The 25,366-nt window shown below is 47.6% G+C and overlaps 1 protein-coding gene across 1 annotated transcript in view; it reads right to left on the bottom strand.

The window, feature by feature from the left end:
- JAZF1 (JAZF zinc finger 1) overlaps nucleotides 1-25,366 on the bottom strand; it is a 305,194-nt gene that overhangs the window by 19,237 nt on the left and 260,591 nt on the right. The window contains exon 3 of the mRNA XM_037041241.1: nucleotides 20,558-20,754. Coding sequence (XP_036897136.1) covers nucleotides 20,558-20,754 — 197 coding nt within the window. The remainder of the gene's footprint in view (nucleotides 1-20,557; nucleotides 20,755-25,366) is intronic.

Here is a 25,366-nt window from a genome sequence, read left to right as displayed (position 1 = left end):
CGATGCCCTATAAATGCCGAATGGCGATAAACAAGAGGTTTTCCCAGGGTTTCCTAACAAGACTAAGGGTTTATTATTAGAAACCTACTGAAAGCTGAAAACAAGACCAGTCGTGGGCTATCAGTCCCCAGATAAGCTGCAACAGAAATAACCCAAGATGCGTCACTCTGCCCAAAGGAAATGGGATGGAGGATCTCTTCACAGGTCAACTCCCAAATCATCAGGTGCTTAAATTCTGTTCAGCCTGAACTGCCCGTGGCCAGTCTGCATGGGAAGTTTTTTTTAAATTTTATTTCTTTATCTTTAGAGGGGAAGGGAAGGAGAGAGGAAGAGAAACATCAATGTATGGTTGCTTCTTGTGCATCCCCTGCTGGGAACTGGCCCCTGCTGGGAACTGGCCTGCAACCCAGGCATGTGCCTTGACTGGGAATCAAACCATGATTGCCTGGTTCGCAGGCCCAAGCTCAATCCACTCAGCTACACCAGCTAGGGCTGCATGGGAAGTTTTACTATAATAAACGAGGCCCCGCCAGAGCTTTTGCAGACTTGGACAGCTGTGTCTTGACGGTGCCAGCCCCAAGATGCTGGCATCACAGCGTCAGCTGGGCTTCTCCCCTCTCCCCACTTTTTCCATCCCCCTGAGGAGATGTTTTCCAGAATCTTATCCAGGAGACGACAGGCCAGAAAGATGCTGGTAGGAAGTAGGCTTTGTCCATAAAAAACAGCAAAACAACCCCACCACCTCCTGGTGGCCATTTTTTTTCCTTTTAGAGTTATGAAATTGTGTTTCTTTTAAGATCCGACTTTCTGAGCCAAGTAAAGAAAGGATTTCATTTTGGATTTCTCTGTCTCATTTCTGAGACCCTCCACTACCTGGTCCCAGCTCTCTAAATTCATTTAAAAAGCTCCCCCTGCCACCTTCTTGGCTGGGGCCTTCCGGAGGTTTTCACTACTCTGTCCCAATCACATCCCTCTTCCACCTTCGCGCTGTCCTCCACCTGCCCTCCCGTCTGTCTTCACGTCTCCTCTCAGTTCCCAGACAGCCCGGACTCTGTTTCACACTTTTCTTGTCTGCCCCCGTAAGTCCTGAGTGTGCCTCAGGTCATACTTCTGAACTGATTTAAGAATGCCCGAGCCTGATCTCGCTACAAAGTCATCGTTGGGTCATAATAAACGTTCAAAGCTGGAAGGACCTCAGTCTTCTGTGGCCACCTCCCCTCGTACAGAGGGGAAGACCAGCACCTGGGGAGGTGACCTGTCCCTCGTCACTCACTCAGCAAAGGTCCAGGCAGGGCTGGAAGTCCAGCACCCAGGTTCCGGCTCCCCCTCCTTTGCCACAGTGCCCTGCCAGGGGCTTCCTGGGTCAGATAAAAGGGAAACCTGGCATTTGCAAGCCGGCTGCCAGAGACCTCCCATGTCACACACCGCTGGCTCTTTGAACACACCATGTGCCCCACCGCCGGGTCCTCTCCGGACTAGGGGCCTTTAAGGAGTGGGAGGTGGAAGAGCAGTTCTGTTGAAGAAGTACAGGGAGCTGGCCATGCTTCCCGTGTTGCTCTGACTAGGTCTGTGTGTCCCCCAGGCACGACCTGTACATGGAGAGGCAGCCTCATGAGCGTGTAAGGAATAAGAGAGGTCAACACTACTCTTCAACTTCCCTTCTAACGTCCAGGCAGAGGTGGGTCCTGGGGGAAATGGAGGTGAGACTTTTCAGTCCTTTTCAGTGAATGACTTCACTGCCCATCCTCCTCCTCTCCCTCGGTTTGGAGTTTGATTGGTGGCCATCACTGCATCCAAACGGTCTGCTTTTCTAATCCGTCCTGCCCCAGAGGCATAAAGGTCGACCTTGAAGAAACAAAGTCCATCCCCTGAGCCAAAGGGTTGTGACGTTTGCAATGCCATCATTACAACCCTCAGCTAACCTCCATTTTTCCACTGTGGTCTCCTAAACTATTTTTCCCTTGCATTTGTTTTGCTCTATAAGAATATTCCTTTTTATCCAAAGACAAACAAACCACCCTTTGCAAGTTCCCGTAAGTTGTATGTCATCCCCAGACTTCCGAATGGGGCAATCTATGAAGCACAGACTACAAAGGAAGTATTTCGAAAGTATTTCTCCAATTGCCTAAATGAGGATAAATGAACAATCTTCAGCAAAACTTTGGGGAGACACGAGAACACCTCCAGAATGGGCAAGCAATGTCATCGGCGCCAGCGACTTGCACAGTTGGCATTTGCAACCGGCAGTTTCGAGTAACGTCAGAGGTGTAATGTTTCCAGTTTTGGCACCTATGAGAAATATTTTACATGACTACATTTTCCTAAAAGTGGAAGTTCAGGAAGCCAAACCCCAAATGAGGATGAAATGATGGCCCTGACCTCTGGGGGTGGGCTCTGGGACAGAAGGGGGAGATGAACAAGGGGTGGTCCCTCTGCTGACGGTCAGGCGTGACCCTGTCATGCAGACACAGGCCTGTCACGTGTGCTCTGTCAGCAGGACTCACGTTAGAAAATGCAGCTGGGGTGCTAAGGTGCTAAGGTGCAGCACTTCCAAGGTGCTAAACGCAAGTCTTCCTAATGTCACTGCATACACTGCTGTTGAGGCTTTATAGCCACTGAGTGCCCCTAGCCTCTGGAAGTCATTTTGCATTCTTACATAAACACAACCCCCTCCACTCCCCACAGAAATACAGGCCTTTCAATAATGAACAGCCGCCTGTTGCACAGAGCACAGGAAAAACATGATAAACCGAGTCACACAGCCTTGGCCACGAACCTGCTCCCACACGTGACTTCTGCAGCGCCGTGTAAACGCAGCACACGCTGTTAACCACGTGCGGAACAACAGCCGCAGAAACGCACCGGGTTTCCTGCAATTAAGCGGCAAGGTTTTACAGTGCAATTTTATTTATAACGAAAGAAAGTAAACAAATAAATATCTTAACCGTCGAACAGACCCCTCCCGCCGAAGGCTGATTCTGCAAATTAACTTTGTGGTAATAAAAGCAGTGCCAGCTGGAACCCTTCCCCGCGCTCTGTGGCACAGGCGGCCGAGCAGGTACTCGGCTGAGAAAAAAACAAAGTAGGGTATTTTCCACCTTCAGCCGGCGATGTTAATTGAACCCTGGCAAATGTTTAAAGGTTTCGTTCTCCGTGTTCAAGAAAGAATTAAAAACAGTTGAGCTGGGGAAAACGAACATCTGTTACTGACTTACACTCATGGCCACAATGAAAAACATTCATAATTAAAGCGATTTCGCTTCCTTGCTAATCAGATCTGTAATCTTGGGTTAAAAATATAATTGCGGAGGCTGCATATTGTCTTTGGGGCTTTTCTTCTGACGGCTGCTTGTAAAAGAAAAAGGCAGTTTACGCGGGGCCGAGCTCTCTTCCGCGGGAGCAACAATCTCAGGAAGCGGGTCTGCGCGGAGAGATAGCGCATGGCCACAGAGGGCGCCTACGCAAGGCGGCGTGGTTTTACGAAGCTATGAAACAGTAGTCGAGAAGTGTTTTATATTTGGGAGTTAAATACACTTTACAGCTGTGTAAAAAAAACCAGAGCCATTTTGGGCCGAACATAAACATTCCAATGTCTACAAGGTTTACTGCCGTTGAGTCCTAAGTCGGGCAGGTTTCTGTCGACGGGAGGGGTCTGCCACAGCAAGTCGCTGCCCCTTCAACGGGCAGCAGTTTCATCGAGGAAATCAATCTACTTCCACAGGCTCCCCCGGCTACTGAAATAACCCCCTGACCTACCAGCCTTTCAATCTACCCTCCTTCCGCTGCCAAATTAACGGGCCCCAGAATAGCTTTAATCCATAATATCGTTCTTCTTTGATTGCACTAGTTCCTTCTCTTAATAAAAATGGCTCCCTCCTGCCAGCTCTATTAAAAGGAAATTCCTTAGCTGGCATTTTAGGTTTTTCTCTCTATTTGTATACCTCCTGGACCCAATACACCATCCTAACTGGTGTGTACACCATCACCGGTCCCCACACCACATCCCTGCTGTTAGCTAGGTTCTGGGACTTGTAATACACAGCACTATGTCCACACCACCCTCTACCCTATCCTGCGCATGTCCTTGAAGACCTGTCCCAAACGCTACTTTCCCAAGCAGGAGAGACTTCTCCTTCCCTTGTCCATTGCAACACCGAGTATACGGCTCCCTGGTTCAGGAGCCTCCGGGAGCTTGACCTGCACACTGGGCCCTCCGGGAGGAGACCCTCACCTCCTGAGGGCAGTGCTGCTTTGAATCCAGCCTCGCACCCCCCACAGCACTAAGCACTGGCTCCTCCAGCAACCGTCCTTAGGCCCAGGTCTTCGCTGTCTCTATTCTAGTCAGTACAGCATTTTCTGATTCGTTTCCCATACGCTGCTGCTAACAGATGCAGAGACTTTGCAGCAATTATCACATGAACTAAAAACAGCCATGCTCACTTCCATCAATATACCTTGTAACTTGGCTGAGCAGGTTGGCCAGGCTTGGGTTCTAAACGGAACGGCTGTCTTAATTAGACCCTTTTCTTGGTCAGGGCATAAGAAAATTCATCGACACTCATTATTTAACATTGTTTTGGAAAAATCTTAAAACAGCATAAATGAGCTTATCTAAAGCACCTCACTGCCTTGTCTGCTGAAGGTCTGTGGCCGCTGCCCCAGGGGGCTGGCCCCAACTTGGAATGTGTCTTTGAGCTCCAGCCAGCTCTGGCCCCCTTCCCAGCCCAGGGAACCCACCTGGGTGTGGGAGACGAGGCTTGGAAAATCCCCACGGAGAGGGAAGAGGGCAGTAAATTGTGAGACCTCAGAACAGAACGTGAGGCTTTTGCAGAGGTTTTGGAAAATAAGTCTGGACCGTTTTCTTTCAATGTGGCATTGGTTCTGCCCACCTCTCTCTTCCATGGCCCCCCCGCCCACCCCAGGGGAATGAAAATAAGAATTGCTAAGGGAGCTGTGATGTTATTCCCGGCCTGCACCTAAGCGGAAAGTGCCATAAATCTCTCAAGAAAGCCTAGGCTCACGGGATTTCCAGAACCAATCCTCCAATAAATGGGGATCCAATCATTCAGACAGACATCTGAGTCTCATGAAAGACATTACTGTACGGGAACATTCCTGTCACTCAGGGGAAAAGCTGTTCTTTCAAGGTTCCTCACTTGCTAGGATACGCCTGGCATTAAGGGAAAAGCATCAAGGAAGCACAGCCTGAATAAGGCCAGGCAGCAAACCTTTATTTCAGAATGACTTGTCTGGGAAAACTGCCCGTGGGGCAGGGCAGCGGCAGAAGGCAGAGACAGTCCAGGGTAGGACTGTGGCTGGCCTCGGTGAGCATGATCCAGAACAGTCCACGGGCTGGTGCTGGCTGGCGGCACTGGGATCACCAGGAGCTGCCGAGAGCCCCTGGTTCCTGGCTCTGCCCCTGCAATTTGACTCATAAAGCTAGGGTGGGTCCCCAGGTGCCACATTTTAAAGATGCACCTAGGCCACTGGGAAAAGGTGGGGAACTACTGAAATGTAGTCTATCACGACAGAGGTGGTTGGAGGTTCAAGGTCAGGTCTTGACTCTAAAAGGACCCTTGTTTGTATATGAAAACCTGCTGCTGTCCCTCCACAGTGAGGAAACAGCGCCACCTCCCACTCGGCTGCTCCAGTGAAGGCCCCAGGAGGCAGTCCCTTTCCCTGTAGGCGCCACCTCCCAACACACCGGTCTCTGCCCTACCACCCCCGTGCCACCGCTGCCTGTCCTCTCTCTGAATTGCTGCATAGGTGCCCCCAACCTGTCAGCCATTCTTAATCTCACCCCCAACATGCATTCATGGGTCAGGAGTGTCTTTTAAAAATGTGAGGTAGACCAAAACATTTCCCCATTTAGATTCCTTCCCACTTAGAAAACAGGGCAGACTCTCATCCTCTGGGCATTCCCCACTCCCCCTTCTGAACCAGCCAGCCTCGAATAGCCTGTTCTTTTTTTCATCTATGGTAGACCCATTCTTGAAACCCAGTCTGGGTACCACGGCCGCCCAGTCTCCTGTGGCTCCGCACCTGAGGCTGGGCTCTCGGTCCTTGACTATGCACATGCAGAGCTTGTCTCCATCAGGGAGTTTAGCATCCTGTGTGGGTTTCCCTAGGAGCTACCTGAGGACCAGGGTTGTGTCTTCCATCTCTGCACAGATGTGTGACATGGAACAGGCATTCAAATGCCTGTTCTGTGTGCTAACAAGAACACCTCTCCTAGTTGCGCTGGGAAAACCGGCGTCCCTGGAGCACAGGGGGTACTGACTGAGGGCTTCTGATGGGCATCAAGACGAGTCGCATTTCACATTTCACATTTCAGTAGCACAGAGGAGAGCAACCAGGGGGATGCTTTGGAGAAAGGCAGTCCGGGTTAAGGCCCACTGAATGTACTCACAGTGTAGTGTGGCCTTGGGCACTTTGCCTAACCCCTCTGGTGACTAACATTGCCACTCTCACTCCACGTGAGCACACCACAGCTAACGTTAATGCCCCTTGCCAAGATGGGGTAGGGGCCAGAGGGTTTCTCTTCAACCCTCTTTGGTTGCTATTTTAGAAATCATAGCTCCTGATTTGTTTGGTCCCCGAGATAACCTGCTTTATACATTGTTTCTGAAAAGTGAACTCTGTGGACTCAGTTGAGTTCAGTCATCTGTTTCTTCTCCACTCTTAGGAGACCCAGGACCTGCCCTGCGCTTTCTGCCCCACGGCCGCCAGCCCTGTGCTAAGTACCTCCAGGGAAAGAGTGCTGGATTAGAAGTCTGAAGCCATTCGGTCCCTCACTGAGTAAGTTCTGCCAGCCTAGTTTCTTAACATACTGTGTATTAAAGTGCTTTCACCTCACTCATCAATCGTTTGGCAAGCAAGACAGTTAAAGGCACAGTTGGACCGTTCTCAAACAAAAAGTCATAAAAATAAAATCCCAGATAGTGTCGTAGGTGTAAATGCATGGAGATGGTAAGGCTGTGCAGATGGCAATAAAGGGGACGTCGGGGGCTGGGCGTCGCTCCCTGGGGTAAGGAGTCAGTAGGAGTTTCCATCGCTTTTCCCGGAAAGAGGGCGGGCACTGGTGGGAAGAGCAGGCTTCCACAATGGGCGCTCTATACTTGCGAGTCCTCCAGAGGAGTGGCAGTCTTTTCCTTCTACTGCTTCTTTGTAGCTTGGGAATCCCAGCCAATGATGACTTTACGGGTTTGTACAGTCCAGACAAGAGGGTTACTCTTTGGTGAAATTGCTCCTTTGGGAGGTTACGGTGAGAAGTCCCATATGACTAATTACCATTGCCAAGGGCAGACTCCCACAGGGCACTGGACTTTGGCAGAGGCTGTGGTTGGAAAGCCAGCACTCCCCACTTGATCACAGACTACATTTTCCTCCCTGTCAGCATTAAGACAGGAAAGGGGAACGAGAGCACCAGCAAGAAATGTGTGCCCAGGATAACCAGGGAGCCTGGTTTGTTCACTGGATTCCCCCGTGTAAGTGAATCCTGTGGCACTTATATTTCTCCCACTGGCTTATTTCACTTAGCATAATACTCTCCAGGTCCTTCCATGCTGTCGCTTAAGAGCTGCTTCTAAAGAGGATAATGGTGATGGAAGGGGACTGGGCTGGTTAACGCACAGTGCAATATACCGACTACGGAACTGTACAACGGAAACCTATATAATTTTATTAACCAATGTCACCTCAATAAATTTAATAAAAGTTGAACAAAACAGAAAACACACACACACAAAATGAAAGGCTCTATGCATGACTTAGCAACAACAACAAAAAAGATACGCAGGGAGAACGAAAACTGAGGGCAACCCCTACTCTGAGAGGGCCAAGCCTTCGGAGCAAGGAGGAAACACTGACCATCTCTTCACTTTCTTATTTCCTACATAAAAGATTCCAGCTTTCTCAGTGACTTCAGCTCTTTAGAGGCGAACATGTAAAGATACACTGGTCTAAACCAGGTATGGGGTAAAATGCTTCCAAAAATATCATAGGCTCGTGGTGCTAAAACCCAGAGGAACTCCCAACTATTTTCACCTCTGGTTTATGGGACTGGGACAGGGAGGTGGCTGTGCGCATTCCTTCGGTACTTGGAAGAAATCATTTTCGCCAGCCCCGGGACAGAGTCAAGAGAAAACACCTGTGAGAAAAGCCTTGGATTCTGGTCGCTGGCTCTCTGGGAGGGAAAGGAGGCCTTCTGCGGGGAGAAGTCAAGGCCGCACCCCCAGTTTCGCAACCAGACGGTTAACAGGTTCCGGTAGGGTCACTCCAGACGCCCCCGCAGAGCCTGCCTGCCCCGCACAGTGCACAGCGGCCTTCTGTGCTTGGCTCTCTGTATCTCGCACGGGTACAGGCCATTTCCGCAGGGTGTCCCAGTTGTTGGGGGCAGTTTCTGCTCTTTCCCACTGCGCTCCTTAGGGTGTAGACTGGGTCATCGCCCCCTGTACTTCTACCTTCTGGTGGTCCTGGTGATGGTCCTGTGTGCTAATTGCTCACTTAACATCTAAGATCAATAGCTGATTAAATGCAGGAGAAATTTCTACCACATTTAAAGAGAAAAAGCATTTTTCTTCCTCCGTGCGTTTAGGCTCTAGTAAAGGACCTTGTACTCATTCTGGGGATGGGGAGTCTGGGAACATTCCAGGATCTGCAGGCCCAGAAGGAATCGCATGGCGGGCTATGGTTTAATAAGGTCTCGTGAATGGAGAACTACTAAAACACACTTGGTATTTTGTTACAGCTGGAGGGCGACGGGGAAAAGCACTAGAGTGGGAACCAGAAAGCCTGGACACTAACCTGTAGGAAGGAGTGAGCATAGATCACTGGCATTCAAACTTTCTGACCATGCTCCAGTAAAAAATTGAATATTTTGTATCACAACTTAGAAACCACCCCCACAGGCACACAAAACTAAAAGTATGTATCTTTTAGGTACATATAGACCATATATCTTTACTAAGTGTGAAGCACCTATTTTCTGTTTTTTCCCCCAAATGCTGGTCACAACTTGCAAATTCTAGTAGCCAAGACGATCTCTACACCTAGATTTGATGTTACACAATTTGTCATGTTGTTTTTCCTCCTCTGCTTTCTTCAGCTGGGAGGACTTGGGGGCAGTAATGCACCTCCTAAATTAAGGGGTGTTATGAAATAACAACTTACACGGTAAAGCCACTGCACCCCCCACCTGCTACCCTTCCAAGAATCCTCCCCCGCGGGGTGGAGGAGGGCGCGGGGTGGAGGAGGGCGCGCGCTAGGCTCTCTCATCCCTGTCATTCTAAAGATAATGGCAAGTGGAACTGCCCCCTTCCACCCGAAGCGTAGAATCTCTGTCCTTTCTCGGCAACACAATGGTCTGAGGCCTCCCCAGGCTTAAGACAATTACTTTTACCCACTTGTCTTTGTCAGCCTCCCATTTTTTCTGAATATTCTAAAGACATTTATACTGAATACAAAAGACCATGAAAATGCACGTTACAGCAATACTGCTGCTCTGTCACTGCATAAACGGAGGCCATTCCCAGTAGTTCAGACCTGTGCTTTGAGTCATTTTTTCCGCACTCTGGACAGTCTCACACTGCCCTGGATCCCTCGGGCCACGCCAGAGGAGGGCAAGGCACGTCTCTGGGAACCTGACGTGCCCTTTGTGTGTTTCCTGTATCGCCATGATCTCTTTCCTCAGATTTTTAGGGACCGCACTGCCTGTTGTTTGCTACTCAACTAGGACCAAGGGCTCCGGTCACCTGAGCAAACCTCAAGTCGCAGTGCTCGGGCTGGCGAGGGGGAAGGAGACTTACCGCAAAGAACCAGCCCACCGCGCCTCTGCCGATGAGAATAATCAACAACCACTATTAACCAGGCTCCTAAATAACAATGTGGTTCAGTAGGTGAGTAAGGTCTGGCCTCCCAGAACACTTCCCAGGCAAGAACCTACATCCCTCTGAAGAAGCCACGGAGTGCCATCTTCTGGAAGATGACACACGAGGCCAAACGTTCTGGGAAGAGCACATTCACTCTTCAGTCTGTCACCTCCCCAAACACACTCGTGCATAATAGAAAACACAGACAGTGCGAACAGAAACTCTAGGAGGCTGTGAGATGCTATTTTTAAGAGGCACAACGACCATGAAGACGAAGCTGCTTTCAAGTTTATATATAGCATAATTCATTTTCCAGTTTGCCCTCCTTGGTTGACATAATTAAAATGACAATGTTCGTCGGTACCCCACATTTACAGCTTCAGCTGAAAGGGCTCCGACATGGCACAGGGCAAGCTCTCTCGTCCTGGCAAACCTTCCTCTTCTGATGGTGCCAGGAAACAGATCTTTGTTGAGAAGGAAAAAAGGGAGGGGAAAAATCCTTTTTGGAATATTTATTACTCACTCATTTTAGGAAACACGGCCCTATAGATTATTTACAAATGTGTTAACTGGATTCTATTAAACTTTTAATTTGCTATTTACTTGCCAAGCACCACATATTAGTGACCAGAGGTGCATTCGTGTGTCTGTAATGCACACTCATTATATAGTTATTCCAGAAACTCTGATTTATTAAAAAAAATTTTAAATCCCAAATTTTACATTTGCAGTTACTTCATAATTTCAATTTTATGGTTTTAGTTTCCAAAAGGGGCTTATTCATCTCCTAGGGAAAAGCCCTCCAGGCCACGGGCCATGCCCACAGGTGGTGGGGGCCGTATCAAGCCTGTCACTGCCGACCCCGAGCCAGAACCCCCGGCAGCTCGCTTGCAGCCTAGAGGCAACATTTTCATTTTCTGCTTTTAAAAGTTAATCATTTGTCAAGTTTTGTTAGTCTTAAGAAAATAATTTTCCTTTGGGTACCACATTGACTATTCTAAATGACACACTTACATTACATGACTGAAGCCAAATGGCTTTAATTAAACACTTTTTTCAAAGCCTGTTTCCTTCTAAGAGCAGTGAAATATTGTTCACCGCATCTGCGCACTCTGCCAAAACTCACCTCATCAAAGTGATTTTCAGGGTGACTTTCCGCACAACGATGGTTTAGAACGTCGTGTAATGTTAGAAGGTGGCCATTTAAGGGGATGGTTTGGGGGCCTGGTTAAGGTACAGGATCATGATCCTGTCCCCAGGACATCACCCTAAATCGACTGCCAGGCGCTGGTCCCCATACTTGTTGGTGCATCAGAGCTCAGCCTGGAGAGCAGCACACAGGTGTGGCCGGCGACAGCCACTGGAAAACACAGCCAATGGGCCACGTTCATCCAGGTCCCTTCCCTGAATTTACGATTTTACGCAACTGTTCTCCAAACCCCGTGACTAAGAACATTAATGACTCAGGTACAGCATAGTGGAGGGGGCTCGGACGGCTCACTGAAAGCACTGTTTGCTGCAAGACAAATCTGCTCTATGTATATTTTTTCTTTTTTGAAAATGATGGTGATTTTGAGAACAATGAATCTATATTTGAAAACTGAAAACTCCCCCAGACTCAGGCTGCAAAGAGACGCCTCAGCCGGCAGACCACGGCGTGCACTGTGTAGCTATGTTACCTGAAATTACTTCGACAAGAGGAAAAGCAGTTTCCCTGACTGACTTGTTGGGCCTGCAACTCCCTGGAACACCTTGGCTGCCTTTTGTGCCTTTAGGGGAAAAATGGGGTATTGCAGGTAGAAAAGACAGCATGTCATGGCACTCTTAGATGTCCTATTCCAGTTGCCCCCCAGCGGGCCTTCGTTTCCAGCAGGTGAATTTCTATGTGTTTCCATAGCCAAGAATGCATGAATTGGTTAGGTTTTTTTTTAAAAAAAATTACTTATTCATCCCAGTGGCGTATGAAGCACACCTTTGATCTGATCAGGCCAACCTGTTGCTGGTTTGATGAATGTATATTAATAACAGTGTCCAGTTCCAGGGATGAGCTGTATAAATTCGGTGGCACAACCAGCAACCTTCCCACCTCGGGCCCCAGAAAGGACCCAGGGGTCTCAGCCTCTCCTTTCCTGTCAAATGTCCCCACTTTCTTTTTAGAGCATTTCCTAGAAGTTTGAACAAAGCCCTGACACAGAAGCAGGGAGATTCTGTCCCTTGATTATCTTTTTAGCAAGAACAAATGAGCTCTGTTAAAGTGTTCCCGTTTTCCTGCAGATTCTTTCTTTAATGCTATGCAGCTGGGTGTGCCCAGGGATCATTTCATTGTTAAAACTGGAGCCACATGGAAAAGACATTAAAGAAGTTTGCTGCCATGATACCCAGGAAGATGAAAGGGCTTCTCTGATTTAAAGATGCCGTGTTCCAGAGGGGCGGGGCAAAAGGAAATGGTTCTTTGGGGACCCACATTTGGTCGGGCTACGAATTCAGCAGGTGTTAAACCTCCGTCCCCTTCCCAGCAGAGGTGCACGGGGGCACGGAGCTTCTGCTCACTTGTGTTTTCAGGGGAAGCTGAGCGTTCCCCAGGCTTACAACAGGCCGCTCTCTTCAGTACTCATATTTCGGGTCTGGTGCTTGCTGTCAAAGGGACGGGACTGAGAAGGGTGCCCTGGTGGGTGTTGGCACACAAGTGCTGCTCCTTGGCTATACAGAGGTTGCATTGTGTGCGTCCTTTTAAATCAGTTTATCTTGTGATGTCTCTTGCTGCACATTGTAATGCACTAGGTGAAACCTGGCTGTAAAGACCTCTGAGATTTCTAGTGGGAAATTTTCACTGTAGACTCATAATTTGTACGGAGTGGTGACACAATAACGCAGTGAATGGTGTTAAATGAAATCTAGATTTGGAACTAAGTGTAACGGTTATGCGTGGTGTTGCTAAAATAGGGGGCCTCAGAGATGTCTTCACTGAGAAGGGAAATTATTGCTACCTTTCTCTTACTGCAAATACTGACTCTGAAGAGAAGCTACTATTTAGTGACTGCCTGTCATGGAAACTGTGCTGAATGTGGACTAAAACTGAGCACTTAAACTTTCTTTTAAAATTCTCAATGTAGCGAGGCAGCCTCTATCTCAGAGAAAGCAAAAATACTTTGGATATTAGAAGGCCCAGATGCTACGACTTTTTATCAGAAATATTTTCAGTCTTTAACCAACTCTAACTGTGACCTCAGATGCAGTGTTTGGCAACTGGCCTTTCTTCCTTTCCTTCTCCCTCCCCGTGTTCTCTAATGTATGTTGCAATTGTCTTCTGTCCACACGGCTGTTTCCTGCATGTTCCAAAGCTAAGAAAGCTGAGACTAAAGGGTTCTGTTTACCGTCCTTCTTCAATGGGAAGGAAATTCCAGAGCTTTCCCTACTCTAACCACTGCATATACTTACTTCCTTTGTTCTTCAAAGATTGTTTACAGCAGAGGAAATGTATTTGCCAGGTCAAGGAATGCGTGGAGTCGTGGGTCCCAGTCCCTCATTTCTAGACAGGCCACCAATTACTTTTCTCTAACTGAATTAAATGCATGCAGTTCAATGCACAGATCTTAACTATATAATTTCACAGGTCTGATCAGCATATAGTTTTGTATATCCAATGTCTCAGTAGCGACCACTCCAGAAAGTTCTCTTGCCTATGTCCCTTCCCCACCCCTCCTCTGGGTCTACTGCTATCATGTGACTTCTATCATCACAGATGGGTCGGCCTATATTAGAATCACACATGTCCTCTTGTGTCTGGCTTCTTTCACTCAGCATAATGTTTTTGAAATTCACCCATTTGGGATGTGTGTGTGTGTGTGTATGTATGTATGTATGTATCTATCTATCTATCTATATATATCAGTATTTTGTTCCTTTTCATTGCTGAATAGTATTCCATTGTATGGCTAGATCACAGTTTGTTTATCCATTTACTGGCAGATGGACCACTAGTGTGGGCTATGGTGAATGAGGCTGCTCTGTACATCCTTGTGCCTGTCTCAGAGCAGCTTTTAGGACATTCTCCTCCCCTTGAAGAGCAGACAATGTCCTCAGGGCGGCTCTTACGGCAGCCAGCAGCTGCCCCTACTCCTCCTCCTCACTGAGCAAGGCGAGACCCACAGTGGTTGTACAGCTTCCTCGGGGCTCCCAAACCAAAGTGATGTCGGCCTGGTAATGACAGGCAACGTACTGACCCAGGAGGAATGAAACACACACCCACAAGAGACAGGCACAGGGGTGGAAGGCCACCTACCTCTCAACCAGCAGAACCAAGATTTGAATCCAGATCCCTCTGAGGCCAAAGGTTCTCACCACTCACCTCCCTGCTCCCAGGTGTTGGAAGGTGGCCCAGAAAACCCTAGATCTCCACTACACCCTTTGTCAACACATCCAGGCCTGCTGACGAATTCCCTGAGCTGACATTCCCTGGTGATCGTGGGCCACAAAACGGTTGGTCCCCAGACCCCTTTCCCACTGCTCTTACCGTCTCCCTACTCCCCTGGAATTTACACTGGTCTTATAAGGTCTAGACATTTTCTGGTGTGAGTATACAACTGAAAACCACATGAAAACAGGAGAGAGGGAGAGAAAGAGATGCCGCCTGTATGTCTGTTTGGCCTTACTAACCATCAGTGCTGATAATTCAGTCCGTCTGTGCCTGTCATGTTCCTGGAGTGTCTGCCCCACACACGTATACCGTGCTTCTACTAAGACATGTACATTCTAATCTACAAGGATTAGAAAGAAGTCTCCTGCTTTTTTGTGTCCTGACACCTGGCACAGAGCCTATAACAGAATAGATGCTCAATAAATGATGTCAGATGCAAAGTGCCCGGTGCTGGTGCTGCAGAAACAGCGGCCACTCCGGCTGGGAATCCCATGAACTTCGGCGAGTTACCACTTAAACGAACCTTCGTTTCTTTGTCTTTGAAGTGGGGTTAATAATAATGCTTGCCCTGTGTCCCATGAGTGCTAATAAGGATCAAACGAGGCAGTGAATGTGAATGTTTCTGTGCACTCCAAAGTGCTATATCTACAATCTATTATTATTATTACAAATAGGCATTGATTTAATTTGTTTTCTTCAAGTCAAGAAAACATTTTCTTTGGAACACTCCTTATTAGGGGTGTAGCTGTGAAAAACTCACTGAAATACTATTCCAATGTTGCCATCCTCAGTCTGTCAATACTTCAAATGGCAAGCATAGATTGGTAGTCACATCAGACGATGGGGAAGGAAGTTGAATTAGCTACGAGACACTCAGGAAGAAGGATAAAAGTTTTACAAGTCAATCAAGAAAGAATATGAAAGAACAATGATTAGGACAAAGTAGAATATAAACAAACAAGCAAACAAACCTTAGGCCAGGAAAGGGTGTGTTAGAGACCCTGAACATAACATAAGCCAGATAATGCAGCAATTCCCGAAACCGGAAACATAAATCAAGGCCATTTTTTGGATAGGAAGGTTACAGGAATGTTTCTTAGGCATCATGCAGACATTCAACTCTTTAGGGGAGAACCTGCTAGAAATACCAAGCGACAGCCTCAGGAATTCGTAATAGGTCACAAAATTCATTCAAGGCTGCAATACTTTGCTTTGCTTTTCTCATTTTCCACCATTAAATGGGACAGGATTTATCTGAGATTTTTCCTAGTTCATTCTCTTTTGGGGGGTGAGTAGGGGGAGGGATGTTATTCTAGACCTTACTTTATGTTTTTCTCTGGGCATTTATTAAGCCTATTTAAATTTATTTTGCTTTCTAAAAATATAGGCATGGCAGGTGGGAGGGGAGAGAGTTCACATCATCGCCATTCCAGTAGCGATTCTAAACGTCAAGTACAATCTGTCAGTTCCTTAAGTCTGTATTGCACAGTAATTTCTATCCTGAGGGGAAAACGGACTTTTAAAAATTATTTGCTGTATACCAGTAACTCCTGGAAATTTCAAAATCCTTATAATTGAATAATTTATTACAAAAGCCACAAATGAAGGTTACGGGTCTACTATATGGTTAAATAGCAGGGGACACAGGAATATGAAGTGAAATAACACAATGTAGAAACTTAAATTATGCAGTAATAGAGACTTCACATTGTTATAGGTGGCCTAAACAGGAAAGCAAACCAAAAAAAATTTTAATTTCCTTGGGTGCCTTTCTCTGGTTTAATACTTTAGTTTTTTTTCCCTGGAGTCAGCCAAAATCTATATACAAATATTTTCCAGGAGAGACTGAAATGCTATTATAACCAGAAACCCAGCCAGCTCTCTCCACGGCTTCTCCATTAAGACAGAAGCAAGCATCTGTCCAGTCTCCTCGGACTCATTTCCGCATCTCAGCCAGTGGGCACAGCAACCTTTCTCTGGGCAGGGTGGAACTACGTTGACCCAAGCAAGAAAACACACGGCTATGACAACAGGACGGGTCACATTTTAAAGGAGTGGTTTCCCAACTCCAGCGATAGGTGAGGCCAACCTGAGAGAACTTTAAAAAACTCCCAGTGCCCAAATCTCACCCACAAACAGCCTCAGGGGTGGAGCCCAGGCAAAAGGTTTAAAAATGTCCCTGGATGATTCCCATCTTTAGCCTGGTTAACAGACACTCTTTTAAGAGATTCAGTGGGCAAATACAGGGAGAGGAAAAAAAGAAATTACTTTCTTAACTATGCTATAGGCATTAATAATTAGAACAAGCTGCTGGTGAAAGGCTCTTCCTATAGGATGAACTCACCCCATCCCTCCCTGTCAGTGAAATTAACCTGAAAGAAATGGATTCAATCCTCCTCTTCTCTGGGGGTGGGGGGCTCAGAGTCATCCTGTCTGTACCTTCTGGGTACATGCTGAAACAGGTGTTTCAGTTACAAAAGTAATACAGGCCCATTTTAGAAAACAGGATGGAAGAAAAAAATACCCACCCTCCACCACACTAAAGTAACCACGGCGGACCTTTCTGGAGCAGAGAAAGCGGGCCTGCGATCATACTGCATGTACGTACAGTTTTGTGACTTGATATTGTGAACACCTGGCTGCAGAGCATTTGTCATTGGAAATGGTCATTATTTCTTTACTGGTAAGTGATTCTTGCTTTAGGCTTATTCACAGACACAGAACCATGGCCTCCTGATGGACCACAAACTGAGATTAATCTGATAAAAAGTAAATGAAAGGATAAGAGAGTGGTATAATGGGAAGGCGGGGCTGGGGACGCCCTGATAGGCGGCATTTGCTAACTCACTGGGGTGAATACTCTCCCAATGGCCAGTTTCAAGATAATCCTTTGCAAGCCTGAATATTAAACAGCCTCTCTGGAGGCGCCAACCCTGAGCGACAACTCTGACCAAACTGGTACGTTCTCCGGCTCTGGGGTGCTGTGTGTCAGAGCTGGTCCGGGAGCGGCAGCACCCTAACTTACTGCGGTACTTGGGGTTTGCCGTTGTCAAGCTAGTCATGGGGGAAGCTAGATGACTGAAGGCCCAGTGGTTTTATAAAGGTATTAATGAGGAGAGAAGGTGTGAGTATACTGGAAAAACCACCTTTTTGAAATGGGTAGACATGGGGCTTTGGGCAAGTTAACCATATGAAGCCTCTACTTCTTTAATCTCTATACGGGAATAATAATGCAACCTCAGTGGGTTGATGTTAGGATTCGGAACATCACGCATGAAGTAAGCAATGAGCACAGACAGCAAACACTCTACCGCTGGGAGCTGCCTTCCCTCCTTAGTCGTCATGATCTAGATACTACTACTTGTAGAGGAGAAAGGTACAAACTGTTTTAACACTTTATTTTCAGAGAATTTAAATTACGTTTATCTTTGAATTCTGTATCTTTATTGTTCAAATCCAGAGTCGGCAAACCCGTGATTGGTTGGCCCAATTTGGCCTGTTTTTCTGTAGACAGAGTTCCACAAAAACTTCTAGTTTTAGTGGAACACACCACGCCCATTTGCTCATGTAATTCCACAGCTGAAAGCCGAGGCCCTGTGGCCTGCAAAGCACCAAGTATTTACCATCTGGTCCTTTAGGGAAACTCTGCTGACCCATGATTTTAACCATTCGAACCTGTGCTGAAGTGAGTGCTTCTTTAACACACACACACACCCACACACCCACACACACACACACCCACCCACCCCCCCCACCCCACCCCCCCCAAACAAATAAGGAGAAGAAATGAAAAAGATGAGATGAGAACATTGTCCTGGGACTTGAAAATTCTAAGATACTCTTGGTCCCAAGAATCCCTAAGAAACACCTAGAATTGTAGGAAGAAACTGGGCTCTAGTTCAGCCTCTTCGAGACTCAACTGTAAAGGACATTTCACAAATGAAATTTTCTATGGGAGGACTTCCTCTGGACCAGGCACACACCGTGAATATGGAACTTGGGAGAGTTCATTTAGAAGGTAGGAACATGGAGTATTATTTATAGCCTGGCAGGGAAAGTGACTGAAACCACATTAGCCAGGCAAAATAAGCTGATCTCTCTAACTACAGGTAAAATAACATTTCAAATATTGAAAAATGTACACAATCAAAATTGTCCAGGGCTGGGGTTTAAGCAACCATTTCCCCTGCTAATTTTTTATATGTTTACATGAAACATTCTTCAAGCAGCAAATAACTTACCAATGATCTTGACAGATTGAAAATGATACATCTCTCCCACAACATAAATTAATTCTCTTGATGGGAAATTGCTAAAATAGGCAAGGTGTCAGAAAGATTTCTTTATGTCTGAAGGAAAGGAAATGATTCAATTTCTTCCAAACATTCTTACATGAAAAATAATAAACTCTCACTTCTTACCTGTCTTGATTTCCACGGGGCTCTAAGGCTGCCCGACTAACTGAGGGCGTCACGGCTATCTGGTGCTGTGTGACTCAGTGTAATATTAAGTCGTGTGTAACACACACCCAGGCACAGAACTGCCCCCATAACTCATATTCTGTGTGAGTAAATATTCATAGAGATACTCAGAGAAGAGGACTGCAGAGTCACATTCTGTAGCATTCCTCTGATCACGCGGTCAATGTTACACAAAGACGCCAGGAGGCAAACACGAGGGGAACACGAGGCCTCTAAGGAAACACATGCCCAACACAAACTCACCCTCTGGAGCTGAAAGGCCCTCACCCACTCCTGCAGCAACTGGCTGAAAACTCCAGCCGGAAGGCAGAGGTGAACGTTTGCTGAACACTGGTGCATAGTGAGTGCTCTCACATTTACCTCCCACCCAGAACCTGTGTGCCAGTGCCACTGGCGATTCGCAGAGGGAGAAGTTCAGGTAGGAAGTCCGGTCCGCCTGCCCCCTGCACCTATCCTGTTCTCAAAATGCGCAGACCGGGCAAAACCTAGAACGTCTGTCAATCACGTGTCCCTGGAGACACCGCGAGAAGGAGAGGTCCCATGATCGGAGTCGACTACATTTGGGGAATTCACCAAGTTCTCTGTGAAGAATAATGACGTCCAGTCAGGCCCTGCATTAAGGAAACAGCTTTAGCTTTGTTGGACCCACCATTTCCCCAAACTCGGGGAATTGCTTTCCCCCAGCTGCCCCTCCTCCCCTCCATGCTGACTGGACTCCTGTCCGTCCTGCAGGGGGGCTTTTCCTGCCTGGTCGGATGCTCTCTGGGGCTCTCAGGGCACCAAGTTCTTCTACAGAGCCCCGGTCATGGTTACAATGTCATATTTACTGGTGTATTTATGTGGCTAATGCTTGTCTGTACTCCTACTGTGGATAAGGAAAAAACACTCCCCACTCCTTAGATGGGAAGAAGAGGAGGAGGGACTTGGGCAGCTTCTTTCTGCCATCCTCACTCACGCCTGCCCCTGGAGGAGCAGCGGCCTGCCTGCTCTCTGCACTGGGAGCAGGGGCAGGGGAGCCCCGGTGCACCTGGTCTGTGTGCGCTCTGGGGTGAGCTGGGAAGGGTGATGGGGAAGGACGTTAAACCCAGGGAAGACATACTAAGAGGTCCAATGGCTACGAGTGCAAACTCGATTCTGTAGTTCAGCTTTCTGCATTAATAAGCTTGATTTTGACCTTCCCCTCTGACTGCTGTTTTATTTTCCAGTCACTTCCACTTTTGGGAGGGGAAGACAAGAGTGTGCTTGTGGGTCTCCTGAAATGCCAACATCTTCCCCGATGTCTTCAAGACAGGGATGGGGTCTCCCTGGCTGGCCACCGTAGCTCAGTGCCTGGCACGTAGGAGGCACTCTAAATGTTTAAATAATTGTTTTGGTATGGAAACTATTTTAAAGAAGCAAAAATTGGGAGACTGGTACAATGAACCCCTGTGTACTCATCTCCCAGCTTCAACAATTATCAACAAACGGCCATCCTTCTCCTCCACTCCCCTCCACAACGGAAGCAAATCCAAGGCCTCGCCTCACTTCACACATTATAAACAGTAAGGGCTTGCAAAGTACCTATAAAACCATTATCGCATACAGATCATGAACAGTAACTAATAAATCGTTCTTCAGGAATAAGTAGATGAATGAATCAGCAAACTACACAGACTAGTAAAGGGTCACACAGGTGGGACTTAATTATCGTCGGTTCCTGGGCCCCAGCCCCGACCCCATCTCCCACACAGACACACACTCTCCCTCTTCCCCAGCCCCCACTCTCAAGGGGGTGGGGCCAAGCCACTCACCTGTTGGAGTGCTGCTGCGGAATGAGGAGGAGGGCGTGATGGGCGGGGTCACGGGGGGAGTAAGGCTTCCACTGCTGTGGCGTGGTGGCGTGGACACATTCCCTCGAGACACGGAGCTGGACAAGGTCAGTGAGAGCTTGGGCTGAATCTTCTTCTTTAGGGACTCCTGCTCTCGGCGGGCAGCATCTGTCATGAATCTGAAGGGACAATGGCAGGTAAGTCACCAGGGCCATTTACGGAACTGAGGATGGATGACCTTTACCCCAAGTTTGACAGATGCTCCCTCCTGGGAAAGGGCCTAGTTCACAGCTCTGTCCCAGTCTCAAAACCCACAACAGAATCACGCTGACTGGTGCGGCTCAGCTGGTTGGGTGTGGTCCTGCAGAGTGAGAGATCGCTGGTTCGACTCCTGGTCAGGGAACACGCCTGGTTGCGTTCCTCTCTCACGTGGATGTTTCTCTCTCCCTATCCCTTCCCCTCTCACTAAAAATGAATAAAATCTTCAAAAACAAAAATAACTCAACAGAATCCCTTTTCCTACATGTTGAAATCATCTTCAAGCTGGTTGTTTTAAGGTTCCCCAAAGTCAGGCCCATTTCACCCCTGGGCAGACCCTCCTTGCAGGAAACATGATACACATAGATCCCATCTGTACCCACTGAGGGGTGTCGATCACAAGACCTCCCCTCTCTTTCAACCTGAAGAAGGCCCACCCATTCTCAAAATTCCCAATACTCCCAGGGCAAGAGGGCTTCCTTTATGGGTAGGTTAACATTATGACCTCGTTGAAAAATCTCATTCTGTTTTGTACTACTCTGGATTCTCATACTGTTACTCGGGTTTTTACATTTTTCTTGGCAGACAGAAGGTCTTGTCTCCCTGGCCATTAGCTGAAAGGATAGGACTCAAGCCCCTGGCATGGTTGCCAGCACACTGCCAAGGCCAATTCAGCCAACATGTGCAGAATGAGGGACTCCATCGGCCCGAGCAGGTTGAAGGGGCGAGAGCAGCTCACGGAGGAAGATCGCCACCAAGGCAAACCTGTCTGTGTTGTGATTTTATTACTCGTAAAGGCAGGAATAACTCTTCCTGATAGTTTCACCTTGGACACTTCAGAATTATTCTTTCAATACTTCTCTTAGGTTACTAATATTTAAACTTTGTTCTTTCCTCACTGTATAATCTAACACTTCATAATTTCATAAAATAAGATTAAAAACGATCTATGAGATATCTCTTACCTAAAGAGCAAATATATTTTTTTTGGTATTATTGGCAGGCATTGTCAGCTGCGTTTTTGAAAATCGTGCTGGAAAGCCTAGTGAATGGAGTGTATGCAAGCACCCACTGCCTGGGCTGAAAACAGAACATCACCACGCACCTCAGGCCCTCTCCACACCCTGCCCTGCCATCTACTGTATTCTGACTATTTTAATACAATCTTTATCATAACCAATTCCAGGGCACTTCAACACACTGTTTTACTCAGCCCATGTCACATTCTGCCCACGAAACTCCTAATTCTTCACTCTGGACTTTGGGAACCCAATCGTCAGATCGTTCCAATTCCTGGTGAAAGATGAGAGCTGATCAAACACCTGATGAAACAATGTTACAATATAGCCAAAGTGTTTTAAAATGCCTGCTTCTACACTTGGAACATGAATGGCACACTTCTTGAATGGCTTCTGCAATGCCGTCTAGATATATAAACTGGATTTTATATGTGGCACTGAACTGCAGTAAAAGCTGCGTGCTTTGCCTTGAGCACTCAGGGTTGGTGCTGCAAGATGGTGATTTTTAAAAAGAACCGACCAATGCAAAACAGAACTGTTTGTGTGCGGTAGCCAGGTACTCATTTCTTTTCCGATGCAAAGCGCGCTCTACTGCTCTTAAAACTTTTCCCCTCTTCATAAACCTTCACCCAAAATATGGGCTCTCAAAGAAAAGCGAGGAAACTAGTGTTTTCTTTGATTATTCTACTAACTGGCTGGTGCTGAGCTTCTCAAATTGGGGGTAGCAGTGTGGGCAAAGCCACAGGCTGAGTGTATGCTTCACTCAGGAAGACCAATTGTTCTCAGCATAGGCAGTTCAAATTAGTGTTTCAGATAGTCAAATACAGACAGGCTATGGGATAAAACGAAAAACCTGCAGCTTGCATTTGGGCTAAGGTCATGGGATGTAGAGTAGGTCAGGGCTCAAGTCCTGGCTGTGTGACTTACTATGGGATTGAGGCAAGCTGAGAAACCGCTCTAAACCTCGGCTTTAGTCTGCAAACTGGGACCAACAACTACAGGTAAAGGGCTAACATACATCGTTTCTCTTTTTTGCAGGAGAATTTGAACTTTGGTTAATTCGGGTAACCTGCTACGACAGTGTCAAAACTATGGTAACAGGCCACCCTCCTCATGACAAGATTGGCCCCTGACCAGTCAATGGCACCTGGACTGGGAGGAATGAGAAATCCACACAAACTAGTGGGAAGACAGAGTGCTGGGCCTCCTGAGCGTGGCAATCTTGCACTGAGACGTGTCCCCGGTGGGGAACCAGGGAGTAGGTCGTGGGGCGTTACAGGAGCTTCATCTCCTCTTACACCAGCGCAGCGCCCAGCCTGCTGAGGGACCCCTCCTCTCTGCATGTGAACAGCCTGCCCTGTACCGGCAAGGCCTCCACGGAGGAGCCCGCTGCCTGGCCCACAAGCTGCGGCCCTGCCAACTTTCCCTCTGAACAGACCCAGTTGCCACTGAGGCCACTGGTCTTCTGGTGAGGCTGACAGCACCCCTAAGAGGAGCACCAGGTCACCGGTCAGGCCAGCCTCAGAAGGCCGTAGTGTGGATTCGGCGGGGCGCACTGCCTGCCACACAGGGAGCTGCCAGACCCCGGAAGCTGGTGTCATTACATAAAGCTTTAGGATGTGGTCCCACCTACACATCCCTTCCCCAGCCCCGGTTCCTCGAGGGCACACTGCACCCTCATGGCTCTGAAAGCACCTGGTTTGTGCCTCCCATACACAATGGGTCATCAATGGCTGACCAGGTCCCTACACAGAGTCCACAGAAGTGTCTTGTCAAAGATGAGGGGTCGGTTTCTCCATGTCTTCCCTCAGTCTGGTTAAAAAGTATCAATAGCTCATGTCATTTTTAATGTAAAATAAATACACTCCTATAGCACAGATACAAAACGACAACTATAAATAACAAGCACTCTAATGCTCACAAGCATCACCCACCTTCTCCTCCACATGCATTTGGTCGGCTATAGACGGCAACCTATTTTTGCCTTGAATCTGCTAAGTGCTTTTTAGACGTGAGAATGAGGCACTGTGTTAAAAGCAGTAAATGTGAAACTCAAGGCAATCTGCCAGCCTTTCTTCTCTCTTGGATTGGTGGTTATGAACTTGCAGCTACAGCCATAAATCACAGCAACCCTGCCCTGCTGAGACCCACGGCTGCACAAGTCGTTGTCGATACCCACACTCACAGGCACGGGAACTCGAAGGGAGCGCTGGTTGAGATTCACCAGCTTCGCTCTGGCCACCTGGCCCTGCTCCCCTCCCTTTTGCACTTATTAACCAGAACTTTGCCTGCGTTTCGACACACTCAACCCCAAAGTTTCAGAGCAATGCTCCATCAATAGAAGTTTTTGTCAAAAGATGGACAGATCCCCAAAGGCGAGGAATCACTTGGGGAGACAAAGTCAGGACTGATTACAGCCAAGAACTGAAGGCTTGAGTAACTTGCTGCGACCAGAAAAACAGACAAAACCACGTGGTCCTCAAAGGCAGTTGCACTTGGACATACCCTCAAAAGGCCACAGCCCACACCTTTCCATTGTCAGGATGGGAAATGCTCCCCTGTGTCCCAAGGCCGAGAGGGAGCTCTGGCTTGGGAAGCCACGTCACTCTGTGGTCTGATGAGTTTTTCTCTTTTCTCGGTGGATTGATATGAGTGGTCATCTTTTTTGAAGCCTTCAGTAAACACAGCCAACAAGGGGTTTTACAGCTGGAAGAAACCTGGATTAACACAGATCGCTTAGTCCAACCACCCCCTTTTTCACTGGGATCTAAAGGGGAGCGAGCTGTTCAAGGTACTTGGGTGGCTAGTGGCAGAACTGGCATCAGAGAAGCCCAGCCCAGTGACGGACTCAGATGTTCCTGCTCCGCCACGAGGCTGCGGCTCCAAGAGCCCTGAGCTTTCTGGTTTTTGCTTCCAAGTCATGGTTTTCAATGCTGAAAGGGGACAGGGCCTGGGGAAATGCAGAGGGAATCCGCCTGGGCGTGTATGAGCTGAGAGAGTGGGAGAGGGGCCTCACCCTCCCCATGTCTGCCAGATTCTGCTATGTGGGGCTGCTTGGCTCTGGACTTGGGGAAGACTGGCTGTGCCTGCCTCCCTGAATTCCTGCTTTGCAATGAGAACTGTTCTGATCTTGCAGTAGTGCCCGGAAGTGGGCTTGCGCTACCTTGGGAAAGCTGAACCTTACGTTTTCAGAAATACTGTGAGCCCCCATCATTAATCATTAAATCATGTTCATTTAATTAAACATATCCATTGTTAAAAATTAAATTATGTAAATTTGTAATTAAAATAAGTATTTTAAAGACAAAAGTGCCCTGGCTGGTATGGCTCAGTATATTGACTGCTGTCCTGCAAACCATGAGGTCACTGGTTCGATTCCCAGTCCAGGGCACATGCCTGGGTTGTGGGCCAGGTTCCCAGTGTAGGGGGTGTAAGACGCAACCACACATTGATGTTTCTCTCCCACTCTTCCCTTTTCTAAAAATAAATAAAATTTTTAAAAATGAAGAAATAG

The sequence above is a fragment of the Sturnira hondurensis genome, unplaced genomic scaffold (assembly GCF_014824575.4).
Source record: "Sturnira hondurensis isolate 20B ecotype Veracruz unplaced genomic scaffold, ASM1482457v3 Scaffold0002840, whole genome shotgun sequence".
Lineage (NCBI taxonomy): Eukaryota > Metazoa > Chordata > Mammalia > Chiroptera > Phyllostomidae > Sturnira > Sturnira hondurensis.
This window is presented reverse-complemented; position numbering and strand designations above follow the sequence as displayed.